The sequence below is a fragment of the Acomys minous genome (assembly GCF_964271855.1).
Source record: "Acomys minous genome assembly, chromosome: 3".
Taxonomy (NCBI): domain Eukaryota; kingdom Metazoa; phylum Chordata; class Mammalia; order Rodentia; family Muridae; genus Acomys; species Acomys minous.
The window spans coordinates 81,496,708-81,517,658 of record NC_140485.1 but is presented as its reverse complement, the minus strand read 5'-3'; the positions used below and the strand labels follow the sequence as shown (position 1 = coordinate 81,517,658).

Here is a 20,951-nt window from a genome sequence, read left to right as displayed (position 1 = left end):
TAGCTCATTGGATGGGCAGTAACTTGGAGGTTGGACTCACTTTCCTTTGGCCGGGTCTTGGCTCCTGGTGGAGTAGGAAGCCATAATAGAATTAAGCTCACTGAGTCAGGATGTCACTAGATGTGGTCACCGAGGCTGTGTGTTCAGTCAATGCTGAATAAACAAGGGAGGTGCTGTTTATTTTTTTTTCCTTCAAAGTGTCTTCAAGGCATCATGGCTACTGGGTGCTGGAAGGCATGGGGCAGCAGAAATGGTGGCACTCAGACACCTGAGTGGAGTGAGGGACCGCTTAACATGAGCACTAAGGAGAGGCATAGCACTCAGGCTTGTGTGCGGACTCGTGGACTCTGCTCTTAACTGTTCACCCAAGAAATGGAAACTACAAGCACATGTCCATAGAGAGATGTACAAAAATGTACATTGTAGCTTCATTCATAATAGTCAACTGTCAGAAGCCCCGATGCTTTTGAATAGAAGATGGCAAAACCAACTGGTCCATGGATGGAGCATCCATGTGTGGTGTGGCCCCTGGCAGAGAAACACTGCTCTTCACATGGCCATGGGAAACAGGTATGTGGTTATGAAGTGTGCAAGAGGAAGGGAGCTCACAGAAGGACAGAGACACCATTGTCCTCTATACCCCATCCACTGTGTCAGGACAGTGGTCAACTTTAATGGGCCATGACTTGGAGGGGACACCAGGGGACTTTGTGGGCATCCGGTTTAAAAGTATATCAAGCTACACACTTGCAACCCACAGGGCCCCTTGCTGCTCTGATCCTGTATTTCAAGACACTTCCTGTTCAGAGTCATGTGACCAAGGAACATCTTTCACATCTCCCTGGAATGCCCTAAAGGAGACACCACAGATGCACAGTGACCACCTAGCATGTTGCTGGTTCTCAGCCCAGATGACAGAGCTGGGCTCAGAGGTGGGGTCTCATTCGGTATATTTCCAGAGGACTTCTTGGAGGAGGTGATGCTGGGACAGGTACCTGCACACAAAAGTGAAAACCAGATAGGCATGTGACTCACACCTATAATTCAGACACTCCGTAGGTTGAGGCAGGATGGTCACAAGTCCCCCCAGGTCAGCCTGGGCTACAGAGAGATCCTGTCTCAAAAAATTATTGGGGAAAAACAAACCAGCCACAGGTCTTGGGTGTACAGCGTAGCCTGCCAGGCCACCCCTCCATGATTCCTACAGGCCTCCCTGTTAGCCTGTAGCAGGCACCCTGGGGCTCAGTACTGCTTTATGAGACAAGCTCCTTCCCAACTGCCATCATACTCGCTTCCATTTTCTCTTTGGGTCAAGCTGGTCCCTCTCCCATCCAGGGTATCTGACCACCATATTTAGTACTCCCAACACCACTTACCTTCTTGTTTTATGGCCCTGGCTGCTGACTGTTATGTACGTGTGTGTGTGTGTGTGTGTGTGTGTGTGTGTGTGTGTGTGTGTGTGTGTGCCTGTATGTATCTGCATGTGAGTATTATGTGTATGTGTGTGTATGCCTGTGTATGTGTGTGTATTCCCTCCAGAGCGGTAAGCTTACAAGCTGCCATTGCTTGAAATGCAAGTTTGGATTATTGTAAGCGGAGCTGGTAAAAAGTGTGTGAGAAGGAAGGAAAGCCCCCCCATCCCCATCGCTCTGTCCAGGACACATGAAATGGGAACATGCTGGCTATCTGTGTGTGGTAAAATGGATCACCCTATGAAGATTAATTAATTTTATCACCTTCTGTCATCTTTAATTAATGGCTGCTGAAATGCCAAAGGGTATGCGAGCCCCCGGGAGCATGGCTGCTCTTCTGTTCGTAGGGACACTACATCTGGAAAATAGTAGGCACCCAACCAATGCCTGCTGGAGGATGACCAGGCGATTGAATGAATGACTCTGCACCATTCACCTGAGCCTGCCTGCTCTGGCGTCCTGGGGATACCAAGTCATGGGTGGTGGTTGGAGTTGGGGACCCTTTTCCCAGTAGGTCCCAGTCTCCCTTCTCCCAGTAGTCCCAGTCTCTTTCCCAGGCCTAGGCTTCTCCATGGTAGGCGCGTGCCTGCATTAGAGACCAAGAGGGTCCAGTGGCTCTAAGAGGCTTCCTTCCCTCCAGGCCTTTTTGGAGGGTGGGAAAGGGAGGTAAGATGAATTCTGTGCCATTGGGGTGGCTCTTGGGGACCTGAAGGAAGCCACATGGGGTGCCAGAGCCCCCCCATCCCAGTTGGGGGGAAAGGGGCTGGCCTCTGCAGCCCCTATACATTTCTTCCCGCCCCTGGGCCCTGACCCCAACCCCTTGGCTTTCCCTGCAGAAGGAAGGCTTAGTTCAGGCCCTCGGGAGGAAAACCGCAATTTGCTTCTTGACGTGACATATTGACGGGTTTCTGGCGGCTGTGCCCCCTTTGTGTCCCCGAGCTGCTGTGGGTATATAAGGGCCGCCCCTGGGCTCAGGTGTGGAGAAGCTGACAGGAGGCTGGGAACCCACCCACAGAGCAGGAGGAACAGGCTGGTAAGGTGGCCCCAGCTGGCCTGGCCCCATCCTAATCCTCCCCACCCCCCAGACCCTGTGACTTGATGTCCCATCTGAATAATGAACACAGACTGAATCACTCTCAGAAGGAAGAGGGGCCTAGGGTTACCTGGAGGGCAGCAGGAGGGAATTCCTCCATCTTACAGTTCTGGGGTTCTTTCTCTATAAAGGCATGTCTATGCTGGCTGGGCTGGGGCCGAAGTTACCCATGGACAGAGTTCTGGGCTAGCCTCTCTCTCTAAATGACCAGAACCTGACTGACCTCCTACCATGGTAGTATTTCCTTTTTGTGAGAGACCCTAGGGTGACAAGGCCACTCTTGGTGAACAGGATGCACAGTCAGGTTTGTTGCTGGGTCACGTGCTGCCCATGGAACAGCTTTATGCCCAGGGGGAGGTACCTGCTCTGGGCTGACTCAGGCTGTGACTGAGCCTGACAGCTCCGTGAGTGAAGAGCTGCTGGAAGCCATCCTCATGCCATGACAGGAGCCTTTCTGGTGCACATGGGAGCTGCACTGAGGCCCAAGACACAGTCCCCTCCTTCCTGTAGCTTATGGGGTTGGCCTTGGCCTGCAGGGGTATGGACACACATTTGCACCAATGCAACTTGTGTGAAGTGCCTCCAAGTAAACACTCAAGTGATTGGTAGGATTCTTCAGACAAGGGAAGAGGCTTCTCCCAGAAGATGGTGAATCTGACGGCCTAAGAGTGACACCGAGGAGACATCTTAGCAACTAGAATAACATGTGCAAAGGTCCTGGGGCAGGACAGGATTTAGTATATTTAAAACTAAGGTGGTCAAAACTGAGAATTAAAGGTAATGGTGAGAAGCCTTGGGTCTCATCCAACGGGTAGTGGGAGCCACTGAGGGGAATCTAGTGTCGGGCATAGATGGAAATATGCCTAAAGAGAAATCTACTCTGTGGATTTATGGTTATAACCAGCTGTCTTTCCTCTGCCTTCACCTCATTTCCGATTTCAGGGACAATTGGAATAGATACAAAGAGGGAGGATGTGTTAGGCTCAGGGCTGCGTGTCTCAGACCAGCCACTCCTGAAATGGCACTGAGAGGCAGCAAGGAAGCAACCTGGAGCCACAGCTCCCAAGCTGTTGTCACGGAGGGTCTCACTGAAGTAGACCCTGCCAGGCTCACGGGGTGACATTGACAACTTTTAAGCCACGTGGAATGGTGTTGGTCCTGCTGGTAGTTAGCTCTGTGGCCTTGGCTGAGTTCCCCCAAGTCTCTAGGCCTCAGTTTCCCCACTTTCGAAAAGGGATCTGATGCAGGCATTGGAAGCTGGGCTGGGCAGAACAATATTTCCCCCGTGTGGTGGCAGGAATGAACGCGCTCCTGGTTATCCAGGAAAGAAAGAGGGCTGCAGAGCAGCAGTGACAGCGATTGAGAGGGTCGGTCGGGGCAGGCTGCACGCACGTGCAGATGTGGTAAAGTCTTTCCCCCTACCCAGGTGTGCAGCTGACGATGCTGGGTGTGTACACCCTGTTTCTGCTCTGGGGCCTGGCCACTCCCTGCCTGGGGCTGCTTGAGACAGTGGGCACACTTGCTCGGATTGACAAAGATGAACTGGGCAAAGGTGAGCCCGAGGCAGATGGGCAGACCGGGAGGGACCCGACGGCAACTGTCTGCGTCAGAGGCGTGTTCGAGCTGAGTCTGAGTGCTCAGCTGACATATTCTGGTATACTCTGTGAGGCCCCGGGGGCACCAGCAGCATGCACTCTGGAAGCTTGGGCTTGCTCGCCAGTTCCTTCAGTGGCCACTGATGCCCTTCTCTCTGAGCAGAGCGCTGGGCTGTAGAGAATGGCTTAGCGCTGGGGACAGGGATGGAGAAGTGACTGGCTTGGGTCATATTCCCACCTCATGTTTCTGGGGTGACTATCTCAGGGACAGTGCAGGGTCTCCCACAGTGGGGCTTCTCCATCCTGTCATCCCACAATGGGCCTCAGGATGGGGTCGCTCCAGCACTGCCGTCAAATCCCTGGATCTACTCTCTAACTTGGCTGCAGGGTAGCCCTGGGATCTGGAGCCCAAGTTTAACTCATGACCCTCACGTCATATTTGCTCTTACATTGGGCAAGTGTCTGCCCCTTTCCGGTCTTGTGCTTGTCTGTAGATGAAGGATTTGTTAGAGGGCAGTGGAGCCGGACACTCCCTGGGTACCACAAATGGGGCCAGTGGGAGAAGTTCTCACTCCTTGAATGTGAAATGTCAACTCTAGTGGAAATATCTCCTGAAGCTCACAGGAGACGTTCCTGGTTCTTGGTCCTTAGGGTGGAAGAGCAGTTTATTGACTATTCCTCCGTCATACCCTTCCTGCAGCTATCCAGAACTCACTGGTTGGGGGCCCTATTCTGCAAAACGTGCTGGGAACAGTGACGTCGCTGAACCAGGGCCTCCTGGGTGCAGGAGGACTGCTTGGAGGCGGTGGCCTTCTGAGCTACGGAGGCATCTTTAGTCTTGTGGAGGAGCTCTCTGGGTGAGGCCTCAGGGCTCAGAAGGCTTGGCTCCATGTGCTGCTGGGAAGGGGAGCGAGGGGCTGTGACCGCTGGTGGGCAGTGAGGGTGGTGGGAAAATGGTTATGAGCCAGACAGGGCATGGATAACCTCATGTCACTGTCACGCAGGGGCTGGGGCTGGAGACAATGGTAGTTATTTGCTGTGTGACCCAGGGAAGGTTGCTTGATTTCTCTGGGCTAACCCAGGTGTCTGGCTGTCTCCTTTCCTCGTCTCTCTTGGGTGTCTGCTCACAAGACTCTGGCCTGATGAGCTCCTCCCCAGCTCCTCCTCCCCTTCAGGGTCTCTAGGGGACACTCAGTTTGTACACACCACACATTTTACTGGTTTGTCTTTGTCACCGTGACAGATTATAAAACCAAGGAGGGGCAGAATTCTCATCTGGGCTGTTTGTTGGAATGCCCTCATCATATAAACAAGGCTTTGTGATAAGCTTAGAGTGAAAGAAACGAGTGGGTGGCTAATAATTTTAGCAGAGTAGTCACCAGCAGGGGGTTCTAGGGGACCCTAAACACTGTTGGTAGCTTGGCCTACCAAATGCAGAGATAGGGACAAGCGTCACCTTCCTCCATAGGGCAGGGGGTGGAAGCCTCACAGGGAAGGTCTCTGCTGTGCTCACTCAGTGGTGGAGGGGACTGTGTTCCTGTGTGTGACTGCAGCCTGCACTGCTAAGAAATCCTTCGTGGGGTATGCTCTGGGTAGGGCCCAGCGTCACAGTTAAAGACCAAGCTAGGAAAAAGGCTGCCAGGTAGGGTAAGGCCTCCAACTGTGATGTTGGGGTCACATTGCTGAGCAGGAACCTTACCAGGAATCTGCCAGCCGGGGTCCACCCAGGCCCCGGGATATGTAGAGTGAGCAGTTCACTCCACCTTCTCTCCAGGCTGAAGATAGAGGAACTAACTCTGCCCAAAGTTTCAGTCAAGCTGCTGGCAGGGGTTGGGGTGCAACTGAACCTCCACACCAAGATTAGCCTGCACGGCTCCGGGTGAGTGTGCTTCTGGGAGCCCCCCCTCCACTGTCTTTCCATTTCCTCTGCCCCACTTCTCCCAGGGTACCCCCAACCTGTTTCTGTTGGGCCCCTACTCTATAACCTTCCTTCAGAGGTGGGTTTCTGTGGTCCCCAGCCATCCATGGAGCTTCCCAGGCTCTCCTCCACTGCCTGAGATGCTTGGGGACCAGGACCCTGTCATCTAAGAGTCCAAGGATGGAGTGGGCATGGCCCGGGTATGGAGATGGGTGAGGTGTGGGAGGCAGACCATGCTCATTTTGGGGGGGTCTTGCAGTCCCCTAGTGGGCCTCCTGCAGCTGGCCGCAGAGGTGAATGTGTCTTCAAAGGTGGCGCTGGGCATAAGCCCACGGGGGACTCCCATCCTGGTCCTTAAGCGCTGCAACACGCTCTTGGGCCGCATCAGTCTGATGTCAGGGTAAGTCTCTGGCTTGGGACCAACTCGCATACATCCAGCATGGGGTTTCTGTCTCCAGCTCTGCCTGAGAATGTCGCGCTGTCCTGCAGCCCGTGCTTTTGTCCCAGACCTAAGACCCAAACTGTAGCTCATAACGCAGCTACTCCAGAGTGATGCCCTTCTCCTGTCCCTGGGGTCCCACTCAGGACTCCCTGTCTACCAGAATCTCTGTCCCTGCTCTCAGCATGTAAGAGCCCAGGTTCAACCCTTGACTTGTGTGACCCAGGAACCATTCGTTCATGCTGGGACCTCAGTGTCTCCTGTGTGCATCTGCAAGCACCTTCACACGCACCTGCTCACCTGCCCATGCTCGTGACCAGCCTCACTCCAGGGAGAGAGCAGAGCCTACAGAGAGCATAGGCCCTGCTCGAGGTCTCACACACAGATGAGGCAGGCATGGAAGCTGGTCTGTGACCACAGCACTTCCATCCCCGGGCCTGTTTCTTCTCCTGTCTTCCTGGCATTGTCTTAATGCCAGATCAAGCCTCAGCTCCCCTACCTAGTTGGTTTGGGGGTCTTCTGTAAAGGCTTTAACAAGGGGATCACAGGTTTGGGACTCTGGGCTCCTTAACTTTTAATGTCTCTTCTGATGCTCTGGGGTGGTAAGCCCAGAAGATTGCACTGTCTCGGGGATGTGGCTCCATGGAGGTGTGACCCTGTACCCTCATGGCTTCCTAGCAGGCCTGAGCCCAGCTACAGATATGGCTCATTTTGGGGCCCTCTATTCATTTATTCACTCATGTGTTGTTTGTTGAGCCCCAGGCTGAGTCAGACATTGCTGCATACTCAAATGACACTTGTCTACAATTGTTGGGTGAGACAGGTCAGATAGTTCCAGAGCACAGGCTGCCTACTAGACATGCATGGGCTCCTTTCTCATCTGGCAATAGCATTGGATAGGGAGGGGCTGTCTAGCCAGCGAAGCTAAAACCTTGGGTGTCCCATGGTAAGGCGGGGCCAAGGCTTAAGTGCATGCCCCCCAAACCCCAGCCAACCTCACAAAAGGAAGAGACAGGAGAAAGGCAGGTGCCCTGCCATCCACCTTCATGTCCCTTCCTCCTAGGCTCCTGCCCACACCGATCTTTGGGCTCGTAGAACAGACACTGTGCAAGGTGCTGCCTGGACTGGTGAGTGTGGGCCCCACCAAGGGCAGGTTAGCTGGCATCTCTAAGACATTGTGGGGAGCACGGTGTGGGTGGCAGTGGATTGTCCAACCTGGACGGAAGGAAGCAGTGTGGCCTCTGGAGGGGAGAAAACACCTCAGGTGGACTGAAGGAGGTTCATCCTGGCTCTGAGCTGCGTGGAGGAATCTAGCTCTGTGTGCTGGAAGCACTTTTCAGCCAGGGTTCTCGGCTGTTATTCCGGGTGGGTTGGGGTTGTGTTTTGAGGTCAGTGTGCTGTGGCTTCGCTGTTGAGTTTTCCTCCCTGGCTGCCTGGTGCTGCAGGTTGCACCAGCTGGCTGTCTGCATCCATTCTCCCGCCACGGTGGGCCTGGAGCTTGGGCACCAGTCTTGCCTCAGTCCTCTTTTGTGTCTGCCAGTAACTGTGGTCCCGGCAGATGGTCCTTTGTCTCTGACCCCAACTGTGGACTGAGGTGCTGGGATGGAGGCTCACGTGGGTGGGTAAAGCGCCAACTCTGTGCACTCACAACACAGGGATCAGTGCAAGGCAGGGTGTGGGGGGTCTTTGGATGACAGAGAAGATGAGGTACCCTGTGTCGTCTGACCACAGGCTTTTGGCCCCACACTGGGGTGGCAGGATGGACCTGCGACCATAGAGGAAACAGCGGTCACCTTGGCCTTGCCCCAGTAGCTCCTGTAATTTCTACCATCCCCTTCTCAGCAACCATTAACACTTCCCAATGGGGCTCATGTGAGAGCTCGGGTGCCCACAAGCCCCGTCCCCCCATTCTGTCTTCACACCCTGCTTTGCTTTGGGCTTCAGCACCAGAAAGCCAGTCATTCTGGAGAGACCGCTGTCTCCTGCCCCAAGCAGGATGCCTCCTTCTCTCTCCAGTGACTCTCTCGTCTCCTCCTGTACAGCTGTGCCCCGTGGTAGACAGCGTGTTGAGTGTGGTGAACGAGCTCTTGGGGGCTACGCTGAGTAAGTTGGGGCCCTGCCCCTCCTGTGTGTGCCTTCTCCCGTCTGCCATCCCTTGCTGTTGAGCAGGTGGCCTATGAAGGGAAGTGGAGGAAGAAGGTGAAAGTTCTCTTCCTCCCCAGACTGTCCGTTCTAATTAGGGGAGACCTCTGGAGAAACCCTAGGGTGGAGACCTAGGAGGGGGTCCTAGGGAAGATGTCTAGGGAAGAGCCCAGCTGCCCCAGGGGGAAGAGCCTCAGAGCATTCACATCTGGGATCCCCAGCTGTCAGCTGCAGCGGACTTAACACTTACTCAGCACCAGGATCTGCTGCAGCCACTCACTGAGCCCTTGGGGCTGAAACAGGAGGCAAAGATTCTCTGCAGAGATGGAAGCCACAGGCCCAGAAGGCTTTAGCAAGGCTTCCGTGGCCTGGCAACCCAGTGACTCTGTCTCTTGGCCTTGTGGAGACCTCTGTACTCAGGGAAGTATTAGAAGACACAGGATACAGGACGACATGGTGCTATGGCCACACCTCCATCAGGGAGGCTGGGAGAGAGGCAGGGCAGGCATGGATTAGCAACTGTGGCTCCGAAAACCAGAACTCAGGCTTTGCCATCCCATGTGGCCTTGGGCTGTGGACTTCCACCAGCTGGGTGAACTGGGGTGGGGGGTGTGGACAGCTGCACCCAGATGAGTTCTGGGTAAAGGATGAGTATGCAACACGTGCTCAGTAAAGGCCAGTGCCGCTGTCCCTGGGGGCTAGGTTGAGGTCTTCCTGCCTGCCCTCTTTCCTGCAGGTCTGGTGCCCCTCGGGCCTCTGGGAACTGTGGAGTTCACCCTGGCTACGCTGCCTCTAATCTCCAACCAGTACATCGAACTGGATGTGAATGTGAGTGCCCCAAGGCCAGGGCAGCAGGGTCCATGGTGGAGCCATGGGGGTGGAGGGGGACCCTGGGAAAGGCTGGGAGGCTGAGCAGCCACTGATCCCCCGTCTCTGTCTTCTGCCGGCAGCCCATTGTGAAGAGCATAGCTGGTGATGTAATTGATTTCCCCAAGCCACGCCTCCCAATCAAGGTGCCCCCCAAGGAGGACCACACCTCCCAAGTGACTGTCCCACTCTACCTCTTCAGCACCGTGTTTGGGCTCCTGCAGACCAATGGTGCCCTTGATCTAGACATCACCCCTGAGATGGTGAGTGGGTTATGGGGATGCTGGGTAGGGATGCCGATTCCCTGGCCTTGGCAGGTCTGCGCCCGAGTTTTCCCATCATCCCCATGGCCTTGCTGAGCCTGTTCTCTGTAAGCAAGGCTTGTGCATGTTTAGAGCACACACACTGTTGTCCACCCTGTTCCAGAGGAGGTGTCAAATGTCCTTCATTCGCACATGGCAGCCCTGAAGCTGTCTAAACTTGACCCCCCACAAAGCCACTCCCAACAGCCAGCACTAGCAGAGAGGGAGAGCCGGCCTCCCTTCCGTTCTCGCGCCAGGTGAACCTTTCTTGAGTTTAGGCTATTTTTACACTAAAGCAGGAATGGCTAACATCCAACCTACTTTCTCAAGAGTAGATCTGAGTTGGAGAAAAGAAAACCAGGCTTAGATGTTGCCGAAGGTCACTTGCCCTTCTGTTCTGGAGTGTCTGGGACCTCCTTGCTTCTGTGATGGCTCCTCTGCCCCAGGGGCTCGCCCTCTAGAACCCCAACTAGAAACACTATCTTGGTTTCAGCCCTCCCTGGGCCGGTGAGATCTGAGCTACGTGGAGACCTCACATACAGCTTAGGCTCAAGGCCAGAGGGTTGACTTCTCACCTTGTGCAGGGTGGGGAGGGGTCTCAGGGGACAGAGGTAGCTTCTGAGGCAGGAGTCTTTAGCTGGGGAGGCGGCAGAGTCTGAAGGAGGGAATGTGTCCACGAGTGGCCCAGGGATGGGGGACGGGAGGCCCTCCCAGGACATGTCTCATGCTGCCGCCATCATGGTGTGTTAATTGACCCCGAGAGTGCTCCTGGGAGTCCTGGGAACTGAGTGTGGACAGATCTGTTCTGACAGGTGGTTCATGTGGAGCCACCATTGCTTAGCAACCTGGTAGGACCATGGTGACCTAGCTTCTGAGACAGATGGGCATGGACCCAGTGGGACCACATTTCTTAACATTTTAACCAGAGCTGACAAGCTTGTATGACTCTCCCTGACTTATAAAGGTTTCACGAGTGGTCACTGGGTGATGGACCAGAGCACCTGGGACTGATGCCGCCTTTTCCACTAGTGTGGTCTGGCAGCAACGAGAGGGGTCTGATCCCAGGCAGCTCAGCTGTACTTCCTATATATCCCGGGCCACCGTTAGCCAAGGATAGACCTTAGCATTACTTGTGTAAGGTGACAGCAACCTTAGCCCGACTGCTGAGCTGCTGCGTGGGCTGTGCAAGGGAAGCTGGGAAGAGCGTTCAACGCACATCTAGCACCTGGTACAGGGTCAGGCTCAGTTGTCACCAACTGAGCACCTGCAGTGGGCAGAAGTGGGAGGGAGGGGCACCTGTCCCCAGGGACTCCTCCCTTTTCCACTCACCTCTTGTTTGCTCTCGTGTCCAGGTTCCCAGAAATATCCCACTGACAACTACCGACCTTGCAGCTTTGGCCCCTGAGGTGAGTTGCCCTCTTAGGAGGGGTTCCATCAGTGTAGCTCTTCCCCTGAACCTGAGCGGACTCCAGAATTTTCCCAGGCAGCCCTGTCAGAGAGACATGGGCATCTCTCCAGACATTCATGATTAAGGGCAAATTTATATTAAAGTGTGGAGCACTGACGCCACATCCTTTTCTAATAGCAAAGCTGGCTTAGGAAGGAAAGACCCAGTGTCCCAGAAGCCTGTGGTCACAGCAGCTCCAGAAGGCAGTCAGGGAGCAGGGGAGTCTTTCCAGACTACTGGTTCATAGCTGGACCATTCTGAGTCTCCTAGCAACACCCATCCTTTGAGGAGTGATGGGAACCAGGAGAGTACAGCAGCTTCGAGGAGAAAGGCACGGTTTCCAGGACACCTGCATGCTGGAGGTTGAGGGCCAGTGTCCCAAGCCCAGATTCCCAGCTGACTGAGTTATCAACACAGGAAACCATAAGATTTGTCCTCAAGGGTCCCTCAGACCTGAAGATGTCCCCTGCTTTTAGTCTTCTCTGTCCTGGAGAGACAAAGGAGAGTTGGGAATCATCTCCAGTTGAAATGACTAACTTTTACCTTAGGGATCTTAGAGCAGCAACAGAGCCTGAGAGGGGTTGGACCGAGGAACAGAGGATGGGGCTGGGGGTGTGTGGGGTGTGGAGATGAGCTGGTTGTGGAGGACAAGGTCTGTGAGTCCCTGAAGAGGACAGCTCTAGGCAGCCTCGGGGAGCAGGGCAGGGCTTGCACCTCTCAGAGTCTCTGAGCTGAAGGGCAGAGGAGGCTCAGGAGAGGAGCAGGTTGCGGGCCGGCTCTCAGGAGAGCCTCCTGAAGGCAGGAGAAAGGTGGCTGAGACAACCAGAGTGCCCTCTGGTGCAGCACTGGGTGTTTGTTTTATTTTTGACACAGAGATGCATGTAGCTCAGATTTAGCTGAGGCTAGCCTTAACTCCTGATCCTTCCGTTTCTAACTCCCACGTGCTGGGACTTTAGATGTGTGCCACCGTGCCCAGCTTGCTTGGGGGAAGGTTTAGCCTGTGTATGAGACAGAGTCTGAGTTGGTGGCCCCATGGGTTACAGTCCTGCAACCTTGGTGGGGCAAAGTGCCTGCTATCCTAGCCTGTAACCTAACTGCCAAGCACGGTGGTGCCTCTTATCTAGATTTTGGCCAATGTATTTGTGGACTGACTGCTTCTAATACTGAGGACTTAAGATGCCCTCATACCCCAACTCTTTTCTCATTTCTCCCAGGCCCTGGGGAAACTGCCCCCTGGTCAGCACCTCCTGCTTTCACTGAGGGTGACAAAAGCACCCATGGTCCTGCTGCAGAACAAGAAGGCCACGGTCTCCATCCCGGCCACCATCCATGTGTTGTCTTCTGTCCCTCAAGGAACTCCTGTAGCCCTTTTCCAGCTGAATGGGGTAAGTGGCTGAAGGGTGTGTGGGTAGCCATGTGTTGAACAGAAAGACCCTACCCATCATCTCTGAACTAAGCCCAACTGTTTACCCAGTTTCCCACCAGCCTCTAGTCCTTCTCTGGCCCAGTGGGCCCACTGCATTTCCTCAAGTCCCAGGAGTTACTCCCCAACAGTCTGAACTGCTCAGATGTCTCCTGGGGAACCTACTTCTTACTTCAGCCTGCTGGTCCCAGCATGCCTTGTACTGTGCCTGCCCTGGCTGTCTCTTCTGCTATCTCCCTAGGCTAGTTCAAGTGTCCCTGGAGAACCTCTAGCTCCCCCATGGGCTAAACAGAGGGTCCTGGTCTGCAGCTCAGAATACCCACAGCTCTTGTCACACACAGTAGGACCAGAGCAGCCCATGACAGGGATGGTCAGAGGCTCTCCCAGCTCCTGGGTGACTGTCCCTGTGGCTTTCAGAGTCAGGGAAAACATCTGCCCACTCTGCTCCTCAGGTTATGACTCTAAATGCCCAACTGGCTCCGTCCTCCACCAAGCTGCACATATCTCTGTCCCTGGAACGGTAATGTGGGGTACTAGAATGGTCTGCCCTCCTTCTAGGCACATGAATCAGGGGTCACTTGGTGTTGGTAAGCATCACTGAGCTGGGTATTTAGCAGATTTGTCTCACCTTAGGGCCTGCAGGGAGGGGACATGGTGGTCATTACAGATCAAGTAGCAGGGCTCAGAGCAGGTGGCCCTGAGCAGCTCCTCCGCTGCTCCCTCTGCTCAGACACCGCCTCTGGCAGTGAGCTTGCCCATGACATGGAGGCTGTGTCATAAGCCTGAAGGTCACCACAGGCTGTAGAGAATTTCTCAGATGTGTTTGAGACCTACCTGTCCTGAGCCACAGCACCGAGTATGTACCTCCCTGATTTGGCACCCACAACTTCCCTGGGGGTTCCATAGCTGCTCTCCTCAACCAGGTCTGCTGCCTGCTCAGTGCTGCCTCCTGGTGGCAGTTCATGACATAGCATGCCAGAGGTGAAGATAGAGGTCTAGGCTCTCCATGCATTGGCACTTGGGTCATCTGGTGTGCACTGCCATTAGTGAGCAGCTGTTGGATGCAGACTGGTCCACGCACAGTGTCAGGCTAGGGAATGGCCCCTCATACCCACAGACAGTAGGGAATCACCTAGGAGGGAGTTCTTGATGTGTCAGAAGGGAAGAGAGGGTTTTCATAGGGAGGAAGACAGAGGCCCTGGGCAAAGGCTGCAGAGAGGTGAGCTAGGCCGGAGTCCTGTTTCCTGTCCTGGAAAGCCATAACTGGGGTGGGCCAGGGTAAGCTGGGCCAATCAGATCGCAGGAGGGAGCGAGGAGCAGCCAGGATCTCTCAACATTTCTCTTCTCTCTGCTAGGCTGAGTGTCCAGCTGGCCTCCTCCTTTTCCCAACCTTTTGATGTAAGTTCCTGGGAAGAAAGAGCTTGGCAGAGGGAGGAGCTTCTGGGTGGGAAGCGGGGTCTGAGTCAAGGTCATGGCCACCTCTGTGTGGGCCCAGCCCCAGCAGATCAGAACATTAAAACAGAGGATGTGGCCGGGCTTGGTGGTGCACACCTTTAATCCCAGCACAAGGGAGGCAGAGGCAGGTGAATCACTGTGAGTTTGAGGCCGGCCTGGTCTACAAAGCAAGTCCAGGACAGCCAAGGCTGCACAGGGAAACTCTGTCTCAAAAAATGAAAAGAAGAAGAAGAAGAAGAAGAAGAAGAAGAAGAAGAAGAAGAAGAAGAAGAAGAAAAGAAAAGAAACCACCGCCCCCACAAAACCAGAGGAAGTGTGCTAGTGTGTACGCTTGTGTGTTCCTGTGCACGTGTGTGTGTGTGTGTGTGTGTGTGTGTGTGTGTGTGTGTATGTGTGCATTCATGTGTGAGTGTGTACATGCACATGTGAAACTAGTTATCTTAGGGCAGCCGATCCTGTGTTTTTCCACGGTCTTGGACCCTCACAATTGTAAACATTCAAGGGCTCACAAGGCTCAAAGATTTGGAACTTCACACAAAGTCCTGGGTCAAGAAAGTTCTAGCATTTCAGAACTCTACAGGGTCTCAAGGTTCCTGCTTCTCACAGAAACAGGTTCTGTGATTCTGAGGTTCTGAAATCTCAGGGATGGTCTCAGGTTCTAGAACTTTCAGAGGGCTCCTAAACGGTCTGGATTCTAAGGTCAGACTTCACAGAGTTCTACGAGAGCTGGGCATTTTCCTTATCTCTTTCTCAGGCGCACCCACCCTAATCCACAGAATCTTCTAGAAGGGAATGTCTTCCAAGATCCTGGGCTAAGGTTGAAGCCTGCATTAACCAGAGTCTCCCTTGCTCTTACTGGGTTATGCAGCCCAATCCGAGGGACCCCCATTACCTGCCATGAACTGTTTCTTTAGGCTTGCTGGAAGCTTCTAGGCCTCTAGTTTCCCATGAAGTCTCTGCCACACCATCCTCTGTTGCAGGCATCCCGCCTGGAAGAGTGGCTCGGCGATGTGGTCCGGGCTGCCTACCTGCAGAAGCTCAATGGTATGGCTGAGCGGGAGACTGACTGGCTCCTCGCTCCCTTGCTCTGATGAGAATACTGAGGTCTGAGAGACGACAGCGTTTCCTTTCATGCAGCAATGACCAAGCACCATTGTGCTCTCCTCTGGGCCTCCAGCGTAACCTGGGCCCCCGCTTAAGTGGCCACAGCCAAGTGGGAAGCAGCCATATCAACCAATGGCTAGGGCACAGCTGGCACAGGGTGCAGACACTGATGCCTCTAGGAGGTGTGGTTGAAGGCGAACCACAAGCATTGGCATAGAAAAGAAGGGCTTTATTCTGTTTTGTTTGAATATGGTGGGGTAAGTAGGAATTTGCCAACAGGAAGCCGAGTTCCCACAGGGAGAAGTGTCTGTCCATCATCAGGGTCTGAGACTCTACATCTTTGTCTTCAACCATTTTCTCTTCACAGAACACCTGGAGGTTGGAATTCCCCTGCCTAAGATTCTCAATGTCAACTTTGCCAATTCAGCAATAGATATCATCGAGGTGAGCTTCCCCTGTGGATGTGACCCCAGGCAACACTTTAACTTATGCTTGGGGAGACCTGTTTGACACCTCTGAGAAGCATGACCTGCCTCATCCTCTGACCTGCCTCTGTATCATTTCTATATAGCTCAGAGAATCACAAACCACTTATCTTAGAAATAGCAAATATATAGCACATGTATTGCTACCTTTTCCTTCCTTGCCCATGGCAGACATTGCCAAACGATCACAGAATTCTGTTGAATTAAGACATGTCTGACCTGAAGTTGGAACCTCAGGTATACCCCCAGAATCACAGTTCTTCCGTTCATGGGCAGCAAACACTTGTGCTTTCGTTGTTTCATCTTGTGCCTGTGGCAGGCATGACTAATAGATTGTGACACTTTTCCCTCCTCCCCCCTTTGCCATAAACCTGTGCAAAACAGCACACTTTTGAGTCTTGGGATAGCTCTAGGAAGTGAGCAGAACAGAGGTTTCTGTACCAATTTTTAATGTGAGGGTGAAGGACAAGAGGTTTCAAGGTTATTCAGTATGTTATTGGTATAAATGACCCTTGAATTTAAGTGCGACCCACACCAGACACATTCACCTGCCTACCCCTCATTTAATGCTGGGTGTCAGGCCGAGCAGGCATGAGGTGAGGCAGCCATGAGGGGCTGGGGCTTGGAGACCTAACTGAGTTTTCTGTTCCTGCAGAACGCAGTTGTGCTCACTGTGGCTCCGTGAGACCAACGGTATGGCCGCTGCTCTCCCTGTTCACTACAGGATGCTGTCTGTCTGCCCACATTGCCTCAGTTTTCCTCCCAGTCGCTAGCCTGCATTGGTGACAGTATAAGTGCCCCCTGTCCACTCAGGCCCACCTTACCCTGTGTCCCTGTGACTCTGCCTTTTTTTTTTTGCCATGGGGGGTGCAGTGGCTGGCTGAGCAGCCACATATCTGCTTCAGAAAGCACATGGCACCTGGGTTCAGTCCCAGTTTCAATAAACTGATCCTCGGTCTTGTGCCTGCTGGCTGGTTTGTTCCCTAGCAACACAGGAGCAGCATTGGCCTTGGCCTCCAATGACCTCCCTTGTTCTTAGGAGGAGCTCCTGAGAGGTGAGGGGACTGGGGCCTAGTTCTTAGAGTGCTTTGTCCCAGCACACCTGGCTGGTCTGGGTGGCTGCTGGTCCTTGTCCTGCCTCTCTGACTCTCCACTCCTTGTCATCCATCAGAACCTGTATGTCTGAGTTCTGGACACCTCTCAGAAGGGCATAAAAGTGGATTTTTGAGGGTTGAATAAGAGTTCTGCAGGGAGAAAAGGAACCGGAATTATATGAAGCAAGGCTGAGTGAGGCTCACCCTGCCTTGGAGAGCCATCCACTGACTGAAGTGAAGACAGGGATGTTCCTACAACAAGAGAGCGCTGCAAAATGCTCTTGACACATGTGATGGCCAGCTTCACTCACCAGTGTGACAAGTCCCCGGGAGACACAGTTGCTATAGAGTGCAACAGAGGCAGACATCATGGTGCTGGGAGTGTGTCAAAGGGGCGTTCCTTCCTCTTCCTCCTGTCCTGTACCCTGGGCTTCCAGCCTACGGGATGGTGCTGCTCACATCTGGCATAGGTCTTCTCTCAAGCTCATCACCCAAACAGATATATTGTAGTGTAGGCTTCAAGCTTTTCCAAACTTACTTAATTTGGGGTTCTTTAATGCTTATACCTCCCTTCCATCCCACCTACCCTAGATAGGAAAGAAAAGAGGTTAATGAGAACAGAAGAAGTAGACGTTTTTGGACTCAGTTCATGGGAGCAATCCCTTGCTGTAGCTGGCAGGACTTCAACTGACCAGCAATTCAACCAAAGGTTCTCCTGGGACCTGGAACAGCAGCCGGAACCCGGAGCCCCGAAGCGTTCTCTGGAGCAGTCTCTTAGGAGTGTCTCAAAGTGGAGCAATGAACAGCCACACAATACCAAGACCCAAAAGCTCCCGCCTCCTGTTTTGGGCTCATATATATATATATATATATCTCCTCTCAGAGTCTGTACAAGGATGTATTTCAGCTGGCAAAAACCAAGCCCCTGCATGAGATGGTTTGTCTTCTAGTGGATAAACATCACCTGTTCTCTCACAAGTCTGTTCCCCATCCTACACTTGGGATCAAAACAAAAATATGTTTACATCCACTACATATCCCACACTTGGGATCAAAACAAAAACATGTGTCCATCCACTACACTGTAGGCTTTACTAATCTTTCTGGCATCGCCCAAGGCACACTGCAGGAAGAAGTCCAGGCTCCTACTCAGTGGACCAGGCAGTCTCTTACTGCGTCTAAAGGGAGCTGAGATGCCTGGCCTTGGGCTCTGTCTCAGTCCCATGTGTGCCGATGGGCTGTAACAGGGGTGTCTAAGGCTGGATGGTTCACAATGAACAGGAAGTTACTGACTCACCATTCTAGAGGATAAGACGTCCAAGATGGAGGGGCTGGTTTCTGCTGGGATGGTTCCTGCTGTGCCATCCCATAATGCCAGAGAGGAAAGAGATAAAGAGAGGTAGAGATAGAAGCAGACGGGGAGAGAGAGCGAGAGAAAGATAGTGTGTGTGTGTGTGTGTGTGTGTGTGTGTGTGTGTGTGTGTGTATGAGAGAGAGAGAGAGAGAGAGAGAGAGAGAGAGAGAGAGACAGAGAGACAGAGAGACAGAGACAGAGAGAGAGAGAGAGAGAGAGAGAGAGAGAGAGAGAGAGAGAGAGAGAGAGAGAGAGAAGAGAGGGGGAAATCTCTTTTAAAGGAACCAGCCCCACACTGTAGACTCTGCCTCTTGCCTACTGGAGTCATATACTTATCCATCTATGAGACTGGAGCTCCCCACAAGCCTAACCTGGCCCCGGCCCCATCTCCTGACCCCATCACACAGGGAACACATCCAGACCACAGCAGGTGCTTATCTGTGACACAAGAAGGTCATGGTTCTCACCAGGTCACCAGAGGGGCTAAGCAGTCGGCCCCAGCCCAGTGCTGGGAAGCGGGTCTGGCACTTGTGAGTGAGTAACAACCCAGCCAGGCCTTCACATGGCTGCCTCTCCCTGGAACTTCTTCCCGAATCAAGATGGAACCCGTGCTCCTACCCTTGGGGCTCTTAGTGTCCCCATCAAGACACCCAGTCCAGTTCTCACACTTGACTGAGAACTCCCCAAAGTCAGGGACAGAGTCTGCTTACCACCCTTCCACAAAGTCCAGACTGGGTGGCACTGGAGGTATTCCATGTTGCTATGGTTTAAGTGTGAAATGTCCCCACAGGACTTGTGTGTTAAAGCTTGATTCCCCAGCTGGTGGCACTATTGGGAACTGATTAGGTCACAGGGGCACTGGCTTCAGGGGCTTGGTTCACAGCTTAAGAGGACTTAGCTGTTAGGCCTAGTTGGAAGCCGTGCATCTGAAGGGTATATCTTGTTTCCTGGCCCCTCCATTGCCTTTTCTGCTTTCTGGCCCCCATGGGATGAGCAGCTTTCTGCCTCCATGACCTTCTGCTGTGATGTCTCAACATTCCGCAGGCTTAAAAGCAATAGAGCCAGCTGACCATAGACTGAGACCTCTGAGCTAAAATGACTGTTTTTAAATTGCTTTCCTCGGATGTTTTGTCACAGCAATGGAAAAACTGGGCTATGCATCCTGTTTTTACAATTGGTAAATGGAGGCTCCAAGAAGTATCGATTTTCTCTGTGTAGCCCTGGCTGTCCTGGACTCACTTTGTAGACCAGGCTGGCCTCAAACTCACAGAGGTCTGCCTGCCTCTGCCTCCCTGAGGGCTGGGATCACAGGTGTGGTGCCACCATGCCCGGCTTCAGACAGCTCTTAAGTGACAGAAGCAGGAGGTTGTGACTCAAACAAGATCCTGTTGACCCTAATCCCAAAGCTGGGCTGTTCACTGTGATGCTGTGGCACTGTGGTGCTGTTGTCACACACTAAAGGCCAGGCACAGCCCTATATGCTTTTGCATTCTTATGTTATCGACTTCCTGAATTAGTCCCTCTTTCTAGTAATTGTACAGGAAACCAAGGCACAGGGAACTTAAATGACAAGCCAAGGCTACCACAAGTCAGGGTTTGAACTCAGTGTCTCTTCTCTAGATACAGAGTCCAGACTCAGAACTTTCACTCAAACCATAGGGGATAGGATACAGTGTGAAGAGTGCCCCCTATGGGCAGCCCTGGTGAACTGACCACTCAAACAAGGGACAGTGCTGAGGGGAGTTGGGGCCCTTTTCTGTCTCCACATAGTGACTCACAGGACACATGTACACACACTTGGCTCCCTGCATGGCTGGGTCACCTTCAGGGTGAGTCACCTCCTGGGAGATCTGGATGTCCTTCCGCCATGCTCACTTCATGGTGTAGCTCTAGACAAAGGGCCTTTTGGACACTAAGCCCAGGTGATCTCCCTGGCGCCGCTGCACTAATCCTTCCAGGATGGCCGAGGTGGTTCCAGGAGACAGGCCAGCCTCAGAACCACTGGGGCTGGGTTGGCCTCAGAATTGAAGGGGGTAAGAGAGCCTGGAGGATGGGCAACAGCTATCCTCAGGCAGCCACCATGCTTGGACCTCAGCAGGTCACATGGGCTTCTGCTTCCTCTGGTGCGGAAGAGCATATTGGACTATCAGATTTTACTTCAGTTTAAATGGTGAAAAATATATCTGCTTAGTGGTACCTGGGTCACAATTCCTTGGTGCCAGGCAGTAGAAAGTCAGATTTTACAGACTGGAGGCCCAGTGACATAGAGGGGATCATCTGGAAATGACACTGCTAATCTCTCCACGACATAGAGGTGCAGACAGATGCACAGGAAGGGGCAGGTGTGGTCCAGGTTGGTGCTCAGAGCAAGTTGGATAGAACCCACACTACACAGGGCAAGTGCTCTCTCTGGGGGAAGTCACGAGGGGCTCTGATCTCCTGGGGTGTCACCCATGGTCCACATGTTTCCTATCTAACCTGTCACACTCTTCCTGTGGAGAGTCAGACTGAGGTCAGGGAGCAGGAAGTCACCCTGGGCGTGAGAGTAAACGGCAACCCCAGAGCCCTTCTGGCCCTCATGGGATTTAGACAGCTCCTCTGGGATTCTTCTTCATACCCTGTATGGCTTTGTAGAGCCTGCAAGGGCCCTAGATGGTGGATGATGCTGAGAAGTGTTGTGTACCAGGTCCTCCATCTTCAGCATCGTGGACCAGGATGGATTCGATCACTAATTCACATTAAGTAGGCAGGAAGGGTGAGT

General features: G+C 53.2%; 1 protein-coding gene across 1 annotated transcript; it reads left to right on the top strand.

Annotated features, from left to right (window-relative positions):
• The first annotated feature begins 3,999 nt into the window (after positions 1-3,999).
• LOC311593432 (BPI fold-containing family B member 3) lies at positions 4,000-16,483 on the top strand. The gene is made up of 15 exons (XM_084774687.1): positions 4,000-4,117; positions 4,861-5,017; positions 5,935-6,039; positions 6,338-6,478; positions 7,581-7,644; positions 8,560-8,620; positions 9,396-9,487; positions 9,610-9,789; positions 11,181-11,234; positions 12,490-12,660; positions 13,151-13,218; positions 14,054-14,096; positions 15,134-15,197; positions 15,625-15,701; positions 16,398-16,483. The coding sequence occupies exons 1-15, from the start codon at positions 4,006-4,008 to the stop codon at positions 16,425-16,427; spliced, it is 1,419 nt and encodes a 472-aa protein (XP_084630813.1). The 5' UTR covers positions 4,000-4,005; the 3' UTR covers positions 16,428-16,483.
• Positions 16,484-20,951: the final 4,468 nt, after the last annotated feature.

What these genes read in the sequence shown, in the direction of transcription:
- LOC311593432 (XM_084774687.1), top strand. Translation starts at nt 4,006, where the DNA reads ATGCTGGGTGTGTACACCCTGTTTCTGCTCTGGGGCCTGGCCACTCCC. An exon ending in CTTGTGGAGGAGCTCTCTGG is followed by an intron (nt 5,018 to 5,934) that starts GTGAGGCCTCAG and finishes CCTTCTCTCCAG; the next exon opens with GCTGAAGATAGAGGAACTAA. An exon ending in GCTCTTGGGGGCTACGCTGA is followed by an intron (nt 8,621 to 9,395) that starts GTAAGTTGGGGC and finishes TCTTTCCTGCAG; the next exon opens with GTCTGGTGCCCCTCGGGCCT.